Source organism: Halichoerus grypus, chromosome 1 (genome assembly GCF_964656455.1).
Source record: "Halichoerus grypus chromosome 1, mHalGry1.hap1.1, whole genome shotgun sequence".
Lineage (NCBI taxonomy): Eukaryota > Metazoa > Chordata > Mammalia > Carnivora > Phocidae > Halichoerus > Halichoerus grypus.
Window position 1 is genome coordinate 105,000,597 of NC_135712.1, and position 17,928 is coordinate 105,018,524.

General features: G+C 36.7%; 1 protein-coding gene across 5 annotated transcripts in view; it reads right to left on the reverse strand.

The window, feature by feature from the left end:
• Window positions 1–17,928, reverse strand: part of LEKR1 (leucine, glutamate and lysine rich 1) — a 180,488-nt gene that overhangs the window by 38,929 nt on the left and 123,631 nt on the right. For all 5 annotated transcript variants that reach the window (XM_078069993.1, XM_078069992.1, XM_036122393.2 and 2 more), the window contains 2 exons: window positions 12,268–12,345; window positions 11,712–11,915 (listed from right to left, as the gene is read on the reverse strand). In XM_078069993.1, coding sequence (XP_077926119.1) covers window positions 11,712–11,915; window positions 12,268–12,345 — 282 coding nt within the window. The remainder of the gene's footprint in view (window positions 1–11,711; window positions 11,916–12,267; window positions 12,346–17,928) is intronic.

Here is a 17,928-nt window from a genome sequence, read left to right on the forward strand (position 1 = left end):
TTAGTGTTGAATCCAAGAAATCTTTGCCCAACTCAAGGTCATAAAGGTTGTTCTTCCATGTCTTCTTTTAGAAATTTATGATTTTAGGTTTTATATTTAGATCTATATTTTGAATTTATATATTTCATGGTATGAATCAAAGTTCATTTTTCACACATGTATATACAATTATTCTAATACCAATGGTTTCAAAATACTATCTTCCCTCCAATGAATTATTTTAGTACCCATGTAGAAAATCAATTAACCATATATGTGTGCCTCCTTCTGGATTCTCTATTCTGTTCCACTGATCTATTTGTCTTTCTTGAGACTAGTACCACACTGTATTAAATATGTAGCTTTATAAGAAGTCTTGAATTCAGGTATTGACTTTGATCTTTTGACCACTTAGGTTTTATTTATTTATTTATTTATTTATTTATTTGACAGAGAGAGAGAGAGAGACAGTGAGAGAGGGAATACAAGCAGGGGGAGTGGGAGAGGGAGAAGCAGGCTTCCCACTGAGCAGGGAGCCTGATGTGGGGCTCGATCCCAGAACCCTGGGATCATGACCTGAGCTGAAGGCAGAAGCTTAAGTACTGAGCCACCCAGGTGTCCCAATTTAGGTTTTTTTTCAAAGTTGTTTTGATTATTCTAGGTCCTTTGCATTTCCATGTGAATTTTAGAATTAGCTTGTTAATTTCTATAAAAAGTTGTGTTGGAATTTTGTGATTGCACTGAATCTTTTTTTTTTTTTTTAGAGAGAGAGTGTGTGTGTGTGTGTGTGTGTTTGTGTGTGTGTGTGTGTGTGTGTGTGAGTGGGGGGAGGGGCAGAGGAAGAGGGAGAGCTGAGCATGGAGCTGAGCACAAAGCCTGACATGGGGCTCCACCTCATGACCCTGAGATCATGACCTGAGACAAAATTAAGAGCCTGATCCTTACCTGAGCCGCCTAAGTGCCCCGATCCACTCATCATTATGAAATGAATTTCTTTATTCCTGGTAATATTCTTTGTTCTAAAATCTACTTTATATGATATCAATAGTATTTCAGCTTTCTTTTGATTAGCGTCAACTTGGTGTATTTTTTTCATTGTTTTACTTTTAAATTATTTGTGTCATTACATTTAAAATAAACTTCCTATAGACAGATTATAGCTGAATCTTACTTTTTTAAATACAATCTGATAATCTTTACCTTTTAATTGGAATGTTTAGACAATTTACATTTAATTCAATTGTTGATTTGGTTAGCCTTAAATCTATCATCTTGCTATTTGTTTCCTATTTATCTCATCTGTTGTGTCCTTTTCCTTTTTTCTGCCTTCTTTTAGATTTTGCATATGTCTTATGATTCTATTTTATCCACTGTTTTGGCTGTTTAGCTATAAATCTTTTGTTTAGTTTTATTTTAGTGGTTGCTATAGGATTAATAAGGGCCATCTTTAACTTATCACAGTTGTAGTAGACTAAGTAATTGCCTTCAAAGATATCCATGTCCTAATCTACAGAGTCTGTATGTTACTTTATATGGCAAAAGGACTTTGCAGATGTGATTCAAGTTAAGAGTCTTAAGATGGGGAGATTATCTTGGGTTATTTGGTTGTGCCCTAAATGTAATTACCAAGGCCTTTATAAGAGAGAGGCGAGAGCATTAATGTGGGGGAAGATGATGATGTGACAAAGGAAGCAGAGATTGGATTCATGCGGCTAGGATGCAAAGAGTGCCAGAAGCCTCTTAAAGCTGGAAGAAGCAAGGAAGGGGCTTTCCCCTGGAACTTCCAGAAAGAACCAGCCCTAGTGACACCTTGATTTTAGTCCCTTAACACTCGTTTGGACTTCTGACCTGCAAAACTATAAGGTAATAAATTTGTGATGTTTTAAGCCACTAAATTTGGGGCGCTTTGTTATAGCAGCAATAGAAAACTAATGCCACGGTCTACCTTCAAGTGGTATTATACAACTTTAGGTATGAGATTAGAATCTTATAATAGTAAACCTAATCAAATACGGAACAGCAGTCGATGGAAACTGAGGAGCACTTGACCTGGTTTTTAAAACGCTAGTATACAGAATGGATGTGGCTGGCCATGCGCTTGTTAGAGGTAGCAGACGGCACAGTCTTGGCAATTTGGTCCATTTTATTTCTTAAGCCTGGTTTCCTATTTGAAAAGAGGTCTTACTGATTAGAAAACTCCAACAAGCATTTCCAGATGGGTGCCTGTCAGTACACTAGAAGTTACCTTTATTGTAAAATGGGTGTTACTGAGTATTCGAGATGCTCAAATTTCAGTCTCTCTGGAGACAAATATAATTTAGATACAACCAAAAGTGGAATCCATTCCATATACATTCCTCTCATGGACCGAGTGCAAAACACCACTGCTGTTATATGTTTCCTTTTAGAACAAAAACTGAAAGTCTAGTAGATTATAGATGCTAAAATATAGTAGGCCAAGATTTAAACAATGTTAATGAAGTGATAATTATTCACTGAATTTTCAGAGTTATGAAGTTCCCTATGACATTTCCACAAAGTATAAGGTGTTTTGAATGAACTCTTTTAAAAATCACGGACTTAAAGTCTGCAGTGGTAAGTCTGCTTGACATTCATGAGTGTAGAGATGAGAAGGACTTTCAGATTTCTTTGATACCTGTTGAGCCTCTGACCCAGACTCTAAGACTCTTGTGTGATTCTTTAGTGGGACAAGGCAGAAAGAATAATTATATGTGGTTATACAAATACTTCCCCTGATTAGCATGAAATGGGCATTGAGTAATGTAAACAGAGATGATAATATGTGTGAAAAAGATAATCCCAATTCCAAAAACAAAAATCACACTTATACTATACCCATGGAAGAGCTTACACATTGTTCAGGAATACAAAACCATTTTAAGACAATGATGATGAAAAAAAAAGCTTGTGCTGAAAGAAACTAAAAGGGATCAATTTTGACTCTTGTGAGCCTTTCTGCTAGAAATCTAGAGGAATGATAAGAAATAAAACATTGTTAGATGCATATTCCATGTTTTTCCATGTTATAAAAAGCTGAAAATATGTAGCCATTTTTTTAATATCATACAGACATCTAATTTCCTCTTCAGAACCAGTTCTAGAGATAAAGATGCCTTAGAGTTACAGGAAACTCTGTAACCAGATTTAGGTCCTAAATTTGGATTTTACTAAGAATCTAATAAAGAAGATTATCACTAGAATCTAGGAGTTTGGACTGTATTCCCACCTCTGATTTTTGATAAGTCAGAAGCTTTCTGGACCTGAGAGAAACACTGGGAGCTTTTGAATTTTAAATCATGCAATCATGGTTTCATTCAGATTAAATTCTCATCCATACATCCATCTATCCAGCAAATATTTATTGAGTGCCCATTACGTGTCAGGCATTGTTTTAGTCTCTGGGGATATAGTGGTTCTTTCTTGCCATTTTTTGGGTAATACACTAATGCAATTACCTAAATATTAGAAGAAACAAGATCCTGAAGTAGAAAATGACCATCTAAAGTGACACAATTCATAAGCAATGGCTCAAGCTCATACCAGCCTTGAGCTTTCTGCAGTGCTATGCTGCCTTTGCTTTCTATATTTGAGAGGGAGGTGTGGCTATCTGCAGCACTCTCCCCTGCAATTTCATGAAATATTGTTTAAAAATAACATTTCTGGAGTTGGCACAATAGGCAAATTAGGATCTCTCGCAATTAAGAGTATTTATTTTAAAAATTTTAACTTTTAGATTCTTAGACCCAAACGAAAATGAGAATCTAATTTCTTATATACATGCAAAAATCTAGATTCCCTTAATTGTAGTTAAAAACGTAACTGCAAACAAATGTCAAACCATAATGCCAAACGACAGCTTTAAATTCTATTTCACAAGTTGTTCTTTTAGAGATGTCTTCACATTGTCAATCAAAGAGATAATTTTGATTTTGCCACAACTCTTGCCTTAGTTAAAAGCAGTTAACTCTGTGGTATCATAAGAAGTTTGGCCAGCCTCTTGTTCTGAGAGCTGTTGATAGATAGGAAATCAGAGAAAGAGGTGAGTCTTGGAAAAAAAAAAAAATGATAAGGTTTGTTATTTTAGAATGATGTTACTTAAAACATTTTGCTTCATAATGCTTTCAACTAATAGGATAGCACCCAAATTGAATCACTCCACAAACTAATCTTTACAACTTGAAGAGTAAAGCAGATAATATTGAATTTGACAGACATTTAATAAATAGCTACATCACCAGTGCAGGGTATAAACATTAATAAGATAGGATGCTTTAAGGAGTTAGCAACCTAAGAAAAGATGAAAAGAGGGGGAATACATTTTCCAAGCACTTACAACCTACCAGGCACAATATTAGATCTTTAGTCTTCATGAGAAGATAGCTATTATTACTATCCCCATTTTACAGACAAGGAAAATGAGCCTTAAAGTGGCTGAGTTGTCCAAATTTGATACTGGTCAAGTTGAGACTTAAACCTATTTGCTTAACTCTAAAGTCCGTTTTTTTTATACTTAAGCCACAGTACCATGAGGTAACAGACCCTTTATACACTGCTTCTGAATCCTTTTTTATAGTCTACATTTCTCATTTTCTTTAACCTTCTTGAAAATATGGCAAGCCTCATTAAAGGAATTAAACACTAAGCTTCTCTTCTTCTAGAATGTGCTGTGAAATGTTATTATTCTATTATCATTCTGAAGATATAGCTCCACTTCTGATTTTACCAAGACATTAGAGAATAGAAGATAAAAGTCACCATCTTATATTTATTGAGTGAATGGAAGAATCCTGAAAGAGTAGAGAGGTGGGGTAAGAAAGTGAGGGGGTGGGGAGAGGAGACACAAAGGGAGCACTCTGGGTTCTCCCAGGGCTCAGAGTCCCCTGAAAGCTCAGTGTTACAACTGCTTGAGAAAGAAGTCACACAGAGAGGAGCTGACAAAACAGCCCTTCAAGACAGATGCTGAGGGAACTATGTGAACTGTAGTGGAGGGAACAAGGGTAATGAGGTTAGACACAGCAGAGCTTGCGTTCTGTCTTTGCCAATTATGTGACCCTGAGTGAGAGATTTAGCCTTGCTTAACCTCTTTCCTTATGTAGAAAATGTGGAAAAATGTGGAAAATGACCTGCTTCACAGGTGCAGGTTCCCAACTCTGCTAACCAGTGCCTTTGGGCAAATCTGGAAATTACTTCTCTGGGTTGGTAAATTAGAGATGATATTCCCTCTGGCTGGGGTCAGACCTAGAGACAGAAGGCTTGATAAGGGAAGAAGGGAATAGCATACTTATGCAAGAAAACTGAGCTCCTTCCCCTGGGGCATGTGGCAAGGACAGCAGAGTCCTGATTGGTTTTCAGATCCCTTACTCCTTCCACTGAGTGCTACATAAGGATGCATCTCATTCATGGGGCGCCTGGGTGGCTCAGTCGGTTAAGCACCCACCTTTGGCTCAGGTCATGATCCCAGGGTCCTGGGATCGAGCTCCCAATCATATGGGCTCCCTGCTCAGGGGGGAGCCTGCTTCTCCTTCTCCTCCCTGTTCATGCTCTCTTCTCACTATCTCTGTCTCTCTCTCTCAAATAAATAAATAAAATCTTAAAAAAAAAAAAAAGGATGCATCTCACTCAGGACATGATCACAGAAGCCCTTAGAGTGCTCCCCACAACTGTGATACCTATGGATTGTGTGTGAGAGAGTTTGAGGGAGGCGGCGTAGGGGGAAAAGGAGAAAGGGGAAAGAGAGCATGAGGAAGCACGCATGTTTAATTATGGGGTCATGTCATATACAGGAAAGCAGGAAACTCTGAAACTCCTGAAAAATAAATTGCTAGATTTTGTATATATTCTTCTGGGGTGAGGGTTGTAGCTTTCAGTTAAAAACAAACGAACAAACAAAAATCAAAGACAAAGGGAGAAAGGAGAGGACCTGGGAATTTAAAAGAAGTTAAGGTTACATGTGTGAGGGAGGTTGAATAAAACCCTTCCTTATAGCCTATAAGATACCCTTCTGGAGGGACAGGGAGCACTTAAGAAAACTTCATTTAAAATAGATAAAGAGGGGCACCTGGGTGGCTCAGTCGGTTAGCCCCGCATCAGGCTCCTTGCTCAGCAGGGAGTCTGCTTCTCCCTCCCTCTGCCTCTTCCCCGCTTGTGCGCCCTCTTGTGCTCTTGAACTCTTGCGCTCTCTCTCTCTCTCTCTCTCTCTCAAATAAATAAATAAATAAATCTTAAAAAAAATAAAATAGAGTTAGACAGACAAAGAGATACAGACATATATTATTTATTTCACAGAAGAAATAACATGTAAGCAACTTGCACATAACTTTGGTTACAACTAAGCTTTTCCTCCAACAATGCTCTTCACTAATTCCATCCTGTTATTGGCAAGTCAGTCGAATAAGTATTTTCCTATAGTTCTTCTTGGAATGTACCAAGATGGTGCTAATACAGCTCTTGGGAATGCATAGAGTATGAGAGCTATTACAGACAGCTGCGTGTTTCAGCACTATGGTTGTAGCCCATGTGTTAGCGCATAAATTTCTCTAAGTGTTATATGTGGGCAGTCTCCAAGCTTAAACACATATGTCCTTATAAAACGTTATTTGTAAGTTGGTTATAGGGAATTCCAAACACATTTTACCATAGAAATACTTTTCTATAAAAATGGCATTAGGCCTGCAGGCCAGCCCACACAACCCTATTTAATCCACTATAGGCCTAAAGCGCCGTCACAAATTCACAGTCTGGGCCGAGTTCTGGCTCTGGCTGATGAGCCCCTCTAGCCCAGAAGCAGGAGAGCAGAGAGCTCTTTGTATAGATTGAGAAAACAGCTGCCCTTTTCTCTGGCGCTGGCCACTGTGCCTGGCTGCATCCTTCCTCATCCACCTAGGAGACCTCTCTCTCCAGCCTCAGTGTGTCTTGACCAAGCTGGCCAGACCTCTACCCTCAGCATCCGTGATCTCGAAGGACCTACTTTTCCTCCGTCCAGTGGAGCCTCTTGTCCTAATAGAGCTTCCTGAGTGTGGGGGAGAGAGCAATGCATCATTAAGTAGATTTGTCCTAATACTTCAACTACTTCCTAGTTACCAATTCCTCTCCTGCCCCAAATTCAGTTCTACCAGTTTTTTCCTAGGGTCAGGTTTGGCTTTTTACATCTTCCTTTTCTCCTCTTCTGAAGCTACATAGCATCTAAATTGCACCTTTCTCATCACGGTCCCAGTGGAGCTTTGGCGGGGGTTCTGTATCAGGAGAGGGGAGGGAGGGGCGGCATGTACATGAGACTGCCTGAGCTTACGGAAGCACACACCGTCCCTGGGAGCAACTTGGGCTTTGGCCTTTGGAGAGCACATCTGGCAGCCTGGTTGGTTGCAAGTCCTTCTGTGACAGTGGTTTGGGACATTGCTGTGTGGCAGATTTCCAGGCACCACCCAGTGCTACTGAACAAGAACCTCTGTGTTATCAGTATCTTTATCACTTCTTTGGAGGGACTTTTCACATCTCCAACTGCTTAGGAACACCTCTATTTAGAGGTCCCATTGGCACTTCAAAGCAAAGCTTTACAGGGAAACTTGCTCAGTTGAGAGACAGGTTACTACTAAAGGGAAGAAAGCGAAGAGAGGAAAGCCAAGACCATGCATGAACCTTAAGGAATGTCTGTGGTCAGGAGGGGATGGAAAAGAACCAAACAGAGACAGAAAGGGGGCAGGTTAACAGGTTGCCCCAGCTGTCAAAGGAAGACTTGTATTATTTACATATATAATATCTAATTCATGTTTATAATATCTTGAAGCTGTTCATTGATTTTTGCCTTTGCCTAGATGGGGAAGTTTTAATATCACAGAACTATCCATTTTCTTAGTAGTTTTAAAATTGTTCTTTAAAGTTAAAATTATAGTCTTTAGTTTCAAATGAGATTTTCATATATCTTTGATAAACATAAAGATCTAGTGTCTAATGTGTTTTGGTGGTTTTTGTTTTTTGTTTTGTTTTGTTTTTTTATCCTGTACCATTTTAGGCATACCAGATTGCTTAAAGAGAAAGAGGATTCTTTGATTGGCTTGTCAACAAAAGTTTCCAGGTAGGTTTGGACAGAAATGTCAAAAGCTTCCAAAAGGTCATTATTCTTCAAAATATCCTTTTAAATTGGCTTTCTTTTATTTTTAAGATTTATTTATTTATTTGAGAGAGAGAGAGAGTGCATGGGGAGAGGGGCTGAGAGAGAGGGAGAGAAGACGACTCCCTGCTGAGAGCAGAGCCAGATGCAATGCGTGGCTCCATCCCACGACCCGAGATCATGACCTGAGCCAAAATCAAGAGTCAAATGCTTAACTGCCTGAGCCATCCAGGTGCCCCTAACTTGGCTTTCATATATCCCTTTTGGCTCAAAATGGAGTAAACCCTGTCTATTTTGCCACTATCCACTTGGTACAGACATTTAAATAACCCAGCACAAGCTGGCAAGGGGTGGGAGCTGAAGATTTTCATTTTTCTCATGTCTGTTAGGCTTAACCATACATAAAGTCCTTTCATTAATATCAAAACAGTAAATGACCTGAGTTGTTCCCACTGCCCATTGCCATACCTTCTCCACTCAGCATCAGAATGATCTTTCCACAGGGTCACTCCTCTGCTTAAATCCCCTCAATGGTTTCTTTTCATTGCACTGTATATAATACCCAACTCCCAAAGGCCTAGAAGACCCTGCATGGTTTGGTCCTCGCCTGTCTCACTCACACTTGCTATGCCTAAAGTCATACTGCCATTTCTGAGAACTCACCAAGTTTGTTCTTTGCTTATAAAGCTCTTCCTGGCTTTTGGCCCAGTTACTTTTACTTGTCTTCCTTTGTGTATCATCTTGGAAGTCACTTTTATGACTGCTCTTTCCAAATCAGGCCCCCTTTCTATCAGTCTCTGCTACAATACCCTTTTACTTATTTTATATCCGTTATCACAATCTGTAATTATTCTAGTTAGCTCTTTACTTTTTTTTTTTAACTATGCATCTCATTAGAATGTAAGCTTCTTGAGGACAGGGATGTTTCAGATTCACTATTATATCCCCAGGGTACATAGTACCTGGCATACAGTAAATGCTCAACAAATAATTGTTGACTGACTAAATTACCCATAGCAAGTCATTCATTCCCTCAACAAATATTTATTGAGTGGATACATGCTAGACTTTGAGGATACAATAGAGGACAAGGCAGACAAAACTTGAAGGTGGCCTAGGACAATGGGTTATGTCTAGGAGTAATCCTATGATAGTATGATAATTTACTGGTACATAAGCACATTTTTATTTGTTATGTGGCAGATAGTAAACTTAATGTCACCAAATGACGAGGTAATACCATGCCTGCTTTTGGATAGACTAAAGTGTAAAGAGCAAAGAAGGAAACAGGGCAAGTATATGAAAGAAAAAAAAGGGGAGAAGAAGAGAAGGTGGTAGTTCAGTGATGTCTCTATTCTCTGAAAACTTAAAGAAATTATCTTTCTCATTCAACAGTTACAACAGAAGGTTAAGATTAGAACCATACTTAATGTCTTTAAAATGTGGCAAAACATATACATCCAGGTGAGCATGTATTTCAAAGCAATCCTCCAAGGAAGTTCTATATTTATTCTAATGATGCCATCAATCCTCAAAACACTCATAAGACTGCCTTCTTCAAACTGCAGCAAGGGATAATTTACTAAGCATAGAAAAAAAATACAATTTATTTTTTATTCCACACAATATTTCCCAGATTGACTTCCTACCATGTTCACTGGACTTGCTTTCACTGAACCTACTGAGATGGTTTTTAAAATCAAATTAATTCCTAAAGGGCAAAGATTCATCATACAGAGACTGTTCTAAAACATATGCACTTAAGTCAATCCTCAGAAAAGAGTTCCAGAAATGTTTGAGCAAAGACAGGATCTTTTCAATGACCACTGTAAAGAAGATGGCATTCATTCTGATAAACAAGTAAACCTAATTAATCTGACGCCATTAGAAGTGGGGTATTCTAGGTAATACAGGAATATAAGAAAATTACTCAGATAACCAAAGTTATAAGCAGAAGATTTTTAAAAATTTCTTTCTTTCTTGGTGTCCTCGTACATATGATTCTGTACATTTTAATGTAGAGTATAAAGCTAATTTTTATTTTTCTCACTCAGGGTCATCATGATGGCCATCAGTTATTAATCCATGTTATAAATATAGGAACACTCAAAGTTATTGATGTGTGTTGGGCTGTCTCTATTGCATATTGGGTCAAATTGCAATGCTTTTCAAGTTTTTGTTTGGATTTATAGTTTTTTTTCTTCTTATGCATGACCAATCTTTTAGCTGCCATTCCTTCTTGTTATTAGTAAGCTTGGCCCTTGCAAATTTCATGCTTATGAAATTGCTGCTTCTAATAGGCTATGGGCTGAGTGACTATGTAATTGTGAAATGGCAGAGGTGGTGGGGTGGAATGAAGAGTCATGTAACTATAAGGTATACCATCTTTGCAAGAGGCAGGTTGTTGGTATGGCTGAGTCAGGAAATCATGGGTGGCAATCAGCATTGCAGTTGTTCATCTTATCCCAGGATGGACCAGAGATAAGACTTGTTCCCCTATGAACTGGACAGAACTCCTTCTAGCCTGGAGTAGAGACAGATATAACCCAGGGCAAAGAGTTGATGAGAAAGTTCTAAGACAATTAACTTAATTCTAAGCTGCTTGCTACCCACTCCCAGACTTTTCCTCTGGGAGCAAATAGCTGCCTTTGTAAAGAACTAAAAAAAGTTTATAAATCTTCTAAGTTAGAAACTGGTCTAATACTCATAAAATGAAATTAACAAAATAAAAAATAAACTAAAAAAATTCCGGGAAGAATGAAAAACAAATAGCCAATTTTGCATTCTGTGCAGAGAGAGTAATATAAGACAAAAATTCTTGCCTTATGGAACTTGTGTTCTTCTGGAATATAATAGTTATATTGATAAATGTAAATGGGATAATATCTCCCATTAAAGACTCCCAGATTTGATAAAAACTAATAAAATAAAAGCCCCAAATGCGTGTTATATATCAGATATGCCTTTAAAACTAAAGAACTCAAAAAGAATGAGTAAACACATACCAGGCAAATGAAAACAAAAAGAAAGAAAGCGGGGTTGAGAAATTAAGTACAAGTAAGGTTAATTTAAAGACAAATTAACTGAGCGACAATATCTAGGAAGGCTAAATGAACATGCTTTTTAGTTTCCCTTTACTACCTGAATGCAAGAGGTATCTTTGTGGAGAGCCCTCAGTAAGAGGTGTTGATAAGTAACAGAGAAGAAACGTAGGAGCTAATAAAAGGAAAAAGTGATACAAAAAGATGTTTTTCTGTTGGAAAATGATAGAATCCACCAATTATTGGCTGAGGTGAAATTCAGTAGTATAAGATCACACATGGTCTTTTTGATACTTTTCAATAAAAATCTAACAGCAAATGCAATGTGTATTCCATCTCCACTTTCACTAACTATGTGACTTTAAGCATGTCATTTAACCAATTTGATTTCAGTTTAATCATTGTCAAATGAGGTGGTGGGATGTGATGACCTTTCCTGTGAAATATTTCTTTAATGCCGTGATTTCACTGTCATTAATATATGTAAGACCTTGGTATTTCAAATATATATGGAATATTGACTTAAATGAAATATTTTTGGAAGAAATTATTGGGGACTGCACCTTTCATTTTTCAGTGTTACAACCTCTTCCTTTGTCTGAGTCAGAAGAGTTTTGGTTATCTGTAGTTCATTTTCTGCAAGGTTAATTCTTCTTTTTATGTCTTCTTCCTGCCTTTCTTTTGCAGTCAGTTCTTCCTGTAAAGTTTTATATATTTGTTGACAAGCCATTAAAGAATCCTCTTTCTCTTTAAGCAATCTGGTATGCCTAAAATGGAACAGGATAAAAAAAAAAAAAAACCCACCAATACACATTAGACACTTTATGTTTATCAAAGATATATGAAAATCTCACATGACGCTAAAGACTATAATTTTAACTTTAAAGAACAATTTTTAAAATACTAAGAAAATGGATAGTTCTGTGATATTAAAACTGCCCCATCTAGGCAGAGGCAAAATCAATGAACAACTTCACGATATTATAAACGTGAATTAGGTATTATATATGTAAATAATACAATAAGAAAAGCTAAGTACATAACAAATAAAATGTTACTTAGAGTATGGTTTCAAATTCAATGACTAAAAATATTAATTTAAAAATTTGCAATGTATACCGTGACTCAGAAATAATGGATTCAAACTTCAGTTTTCTAAGTTCTCTTTGACAGTCATCAGCTTCATTAGATTTATTCCTAGAATAATATAAAAGAGGTTAAAATATTTTATTTCAAAATAGTTCAAGTATAAATGTTTTCCCTTTTTAAAAACATGTTTTTCCTTTACTACTTTTCTTACCTTTATATTCTATTTGTGATGATATATGCATACTTCCTTGAAATGAGAAATATGAAGTCAAGGGGTTTTTTTCTGCCAAAAAATAACCTAATCTGTTAGTCCAACAGTGTGTTTTTCTATATCATTATTTTATTCATCCATAGGAGAAATTTCTTAGCATCTTTATATTATTATTTCTTTAAAGAAATAAATATTCAGGTCACTTCTATAATGGCTAAGTAGGCCCCTATCAGACTGATCTGCATATAAATAAAAAGTCTAAACTTTGCAGAACATTAAAAAAAGAAAAACCCCTATTTGAAGGCATTGGAAAGTGAACAAAAACAAGAAGATTTCTGGAAGGAAGCTGACACTTGGAATGAGGTGACAGCATGAAGGTCAGGCTTTTTGTGTTGTTTTTTGTTTTTGTTGTTGTTGTTTTTAATGATTTCAAACCTGAGGCTCCAGTCTGCACCATGAAGGGGAACTAACATTCTGAAAGAAAACATAGTCTGGCCTAAAGAACTAGAGCACAGTTTGGGTCAACCATAGTGCTGAAAAGTGAAGAGTGACTCAAAATAGGAGAGTCAAAAAGGAGTCCCAATACCTCAGATAGACCCTACACACACATCTGACTGAGCCCTGAACTCTACACGCACAGGGCAGACTCCAAGCAGGCTAAAGATAAAAGAATTAAACAGAGATCTGAGCTGTTGCCCCAGAGACAGAGTTTACAGTCCGAGGCCAACCAAATTAACGATCTGCTTAAAGCAGCACCACCCTCACCCCCACCAATAATAGTATTTGGAGAAATATAACAGAATCCAGAATTTCCATAATATAACATTTACAATGCCAGAATATAATAAAAATTACTCAACACAAGCAAGAACAGAAAAGCATGACCTATTCTCAAGAGAAATGACAGTTAATAGGGACTGCCTCTGAGATGACCCAGATACTGAAATGTGCAGACAAGGATTTTTCAAAGAGCAGTTATAACTCTGCTCAAAGACATAAAAAAAAAAAAAAGATCCACTCTAATTAGTGAAAAGATGATAAATCTCAGCAGAAAAATAAACCATTAAAATGAACCAAATGGAAATTCCAAAACTGAAATAAACATATGTCTTGATTTTATGTAATTGGGTTTTGTACCAAAACTCAAAAAGTTAATATATTAAGAAAGAGTAATATTCCAGTTTAAGTTTGTATAGGTTGCTTATTAATAAGTCATTATCTGAAAGTACCTTAAAATAGCTTATAAACTGTACAATGAATTATATGTTAGATTGTCAATGAGTTTGCCCTACTTATAGAATGACTTTAATTTTTTATAAATAATAATTTATTTGCATCATGAACATAAACATTCATTTATTTTTAAAACCATTTTTTATTGTAAAATATGATAAAATTGTAAGCTATAGGAAAATTACATAAAACAATTATATAATGAATTATAAGGAGAAAACTCTTATAACTACCATCTAGGTAAAAACATAAAACCTGACCAACTACTCTAGAAGCTTCATGTCCCTGGTCCCAGTCACAGCCAACTCCCTCTTCCCTAAAATAACCATTTTCATGAATTTTATTGTTATTACTTTGATTTTCTTTAGCATTTTATTACCCAAGTTTTATCTTTGAACACAATATTTTAGTTTAACTTTTTCTTTTGCAAAAAATGTCTTTTTAAAACATGTTATTTTATTATCTACTTTTTGTAAAATAGATTAAGGTATCATGTTGACATACAATGAAGTACATATATACTTTGATATGTCTGCCATATATATAAGCCCACGAAACCATTAACAGAATCAAGCAGCACATGAGCGTGATACTCAGAGCCTATATCTTGGTCTCTAATGCCATTCTTTTCAAAGGAACTAAGAGTACTCAGAGAAATATCTGATTCCAAGACTAGGCAGAGTAAGTATATCTGAGATATCTTGTTATGTCAGAAGGTGAGGAAGTATAAAAGATGAGGAAACCATGTTCCAATGTCACGGGAGGCAGCTTGAAGGGGCTTTTACTGGCTAAGCTTAGATAATTTATATATCAAAACAATTCAGTACAGTAATCAATTATAAACCATTGAAAAAATAAGAGTTTATCAGTCTATACCAATAATAAATAAATAAATAATGAGAAGAAGTGAGGCTCTTGCTTAAAGTAGGATGCTGAGGGCTAATAAATGGGGAGGGAGGGCTGGAGTCAGAAAAATCTTCATTTAGCAACCACTGTAGCAAAGTTTAGATAAGGTAAAATCATTAATGGATGCTGTATCGAGGGATAAATTTTGTTGAGGAGGAGAGCATTTAAAGTGTATTTAAAGTGCCTCTTATAGACTGCTTACTAGTTGAAAAGGAACAACAACAACAAAATAATACCCAGGAATAAGGGAGTGAAAAAAATTGAGCAGTACCTTTACCAGGTGATCAAAATTAATATCACCAAATAAAGGCAGGCAGATGGTCATACCCTGAGAAGGACACATCCTCACTTATATGGTTTTCTGGCTAAGAGTACATGCCCTTAATCCAATCAAAAGGAAACATTAGACCAACATAAAATGAAAATTTTTATTTAAAAAAGTTTGAGGGGTTTTCAAAAAATGCCAGTGTCATATAAAAAGATAAACTGGAAATATTCCAGAATTAGGAGGCTAAAAAGACATGCCAAACAAGCTGACTCTACTAGTCCTATACTAGAGGAGAAAATGCTATAAAGGCCAACTAACAAAATTAGAATATGGATGGTAGATTAAAGTACTGTATGTAAATTTATGACACAGATTACTGTGCTTATGTAAAGTATCACCATCCTGAGGAAAGGCAGCTAAAGTATTTAGCGGTAAAGCGTCAGGTTGTATGTAACTTATCCTCAAGTGATTCAGGAAAGAAAAGTGTGTGTGTGTGTGTGTGTGTGTGTGTGTGTGTGTGTGTGTGTGTGTAGAGAGAGAGAGAGAGAGAGAGAGAGGAGGGGGCCAGGGAAAGGATGAGAGAGAAAGCAAATGGGTTGAAATGTTAATCTGGGTAAAAGCTATTTCGGTGCTCTCTGTACTATCATTATGTTTACAACTTTTTGTAAGTTATTTCTGAATAAATCATTAGAAAAGAAGCAATAAGGAAAAGACTGACATACCATTAGAAAAGTGGGCAAAGATTATGCTCAGGTGAGTCACAAAAGAAAGAATTCAGAGTCAAATATGCAGGAGTAAAATGTTTCATCAATCAAACTAGTATTTTTTTTTTAGTTATTATACCCACTATTAGCTAGGAAGTGGAGAAATGGGTATGTACAAATACTGCTGAGATTATAAATCAGTATAATCTTATTGGAAGGCAATGAGTCATTATGTATTAAAAGCATTAAAATTATTTAAGTTTGATTCTAGCGAAAATTATCCAAAGGAAATACTTGTGTGTGAGTAGATTTATCTATATGAATTTCAAAGTACCTTACTTATAAAAGTGAAAAATTTAGAAATTCTAAAAAAACAAAAGCTTAGTAAATAAGTTATGATTCATCTACAAATTGAAATACTATATAGCCATTTAATAGTTATCTATAAATGTATCATGTAATGACATGGAAAATATTTTTTTTGGAACATGTCATATTTATCACTAACTGAAAATGATACATTATATCACTAAGTGAAAACATGTTAAAATACACATTACTTATAAAAAGAAGACTTTAAGAAAAAGTTCTTAGAAAAAGGACTGACTACAAGGAGGGTGCCTGGATGGCTCAGTTGGTTAAGCGACTGCCTTCGGCTCGGGTCATGATCCTGGAGTCCCGGGATCGAGTCCTGCATCGGGCTCCCTGCTCAGTGGGGAGTCTGCTTCGCCCTCTGACCGTCTCCCCTCTCATGCTCTTTCTCACTCTCTTTCTCTCAAATAAATGAATAAAATCTTAAAAAAAAAAAAAAAAAGAAAAAGGACTACAAGGATCTATCAAAATACAACTATGATGTTCTATTTTGCATATTCCTGTATTTTCCAAGTTTTGTATATTTGCTTTGAAATCAAACAAAAATGTTACTCTAAAAAATGCTTTGAGGGGTGCCTGGATGGCTTAGTCGGTTAAGCGTCGGACTCTTGAGTTCAGCTTGGGTCATAATCTCAGGGTCATGAGACTGAGCCCTGTACTGGGCTCCACATTCAGTGTGCTTAAGATTCTTTCTCCCTCTCCCTCACCCCCACCCCGCTTGCACACTTCTCTCTCTCTCTAAAAAAAAATATGCTTTGAGCACAAGGTGATGTATGGAATTGTTGAATCACTGTATCATACATGTGAAACTAATATAACACTGTAAATTAGCTAACTGGAATTAAAATAAAAACTTTTAAAAATGCTTTGAGGTACAGCATCCTCACCATGACATTCACTCTATGTTCAGACTCATATACAACTTTTCCAATCTAGAGGCAGGGACAGTAGAACTTCTTTTAGTGGTTATTTTGCTAACTATATGGACAATTAATCTAGAGTGCCTACCGTCCCAAGGATTCCCCCTCACCATGGTCAGCTCCCACGCCCATGCCAGTTAAACCACTCTTTCTATGGTTTACCCTCATGACACAATTGCTATCTTCACCTTCATTAGGATGGGGAGAGGGGAATTGGAGGGAATAGAAAGAAAGTCTACATCTTTTTCAACACTACATTCCTTCCTTACTCTCAGCAAATAGTGTCAATCCTTTCTCTTCAACTGCTTGGAATAAGCCTTTAGAAAGGCCCTTGCTAAACAAACATAAAGGAAATAAGGTGAAATAATTGGATATTTTTCTTAATTTGAAAGGCATGTTTCAGGGTGCCTGAGTGGCTCATTCCATTAAGCATCTGCTTCAGCTCAAGTCATGATCCCAGAGTCCTGGGATTGAGCCCTGCATCAGGCTCCCTGCTCAGTGGGGAGTCTGCTTCTCCCTTTGCACCTTCCTCTGCTTGTGCTCTCTCTGACTCTCTCTCTAATAAATAAATACATACATACATACATACATACATACATAATAAAATCTTTTAAAAAAGGCAAGTTTCCATACCATTCCACTGCTTCATATGAAATAACCATTTTCAAACTGTCTCCTTGATACTTCCACCTTGCTGTCCAAAAGGCATTCTAAATCTAATACATCAAAAGCATAGTTTTTTATTTCCCTCACCCCATATCTATCTCTTCTACGATTTTCCCACTTCAATCAATGACACCAACACCATAATGACAAGGTAGCCTTTATTTCCTTCTTATAGTTGAAAAAACTGAGACTAGGGAGATTAGTACCATGCCTAAGGTGACATAACTACTAAACAGTGGTGCTGGAAGCCATCTGGATCTAGAGTCGAGGCTCATAGTCACCTGCTCTAGTGCCTCTCGACTGTCTACCCTGATGCTGAAAATCCCCAAATCCTATCCTTTATTCTTTCCTTTCCAGTCTTCTTGCTCCCCAGTCACATCCACTCTACCAGTAAATCCTGTCAGATTGAAC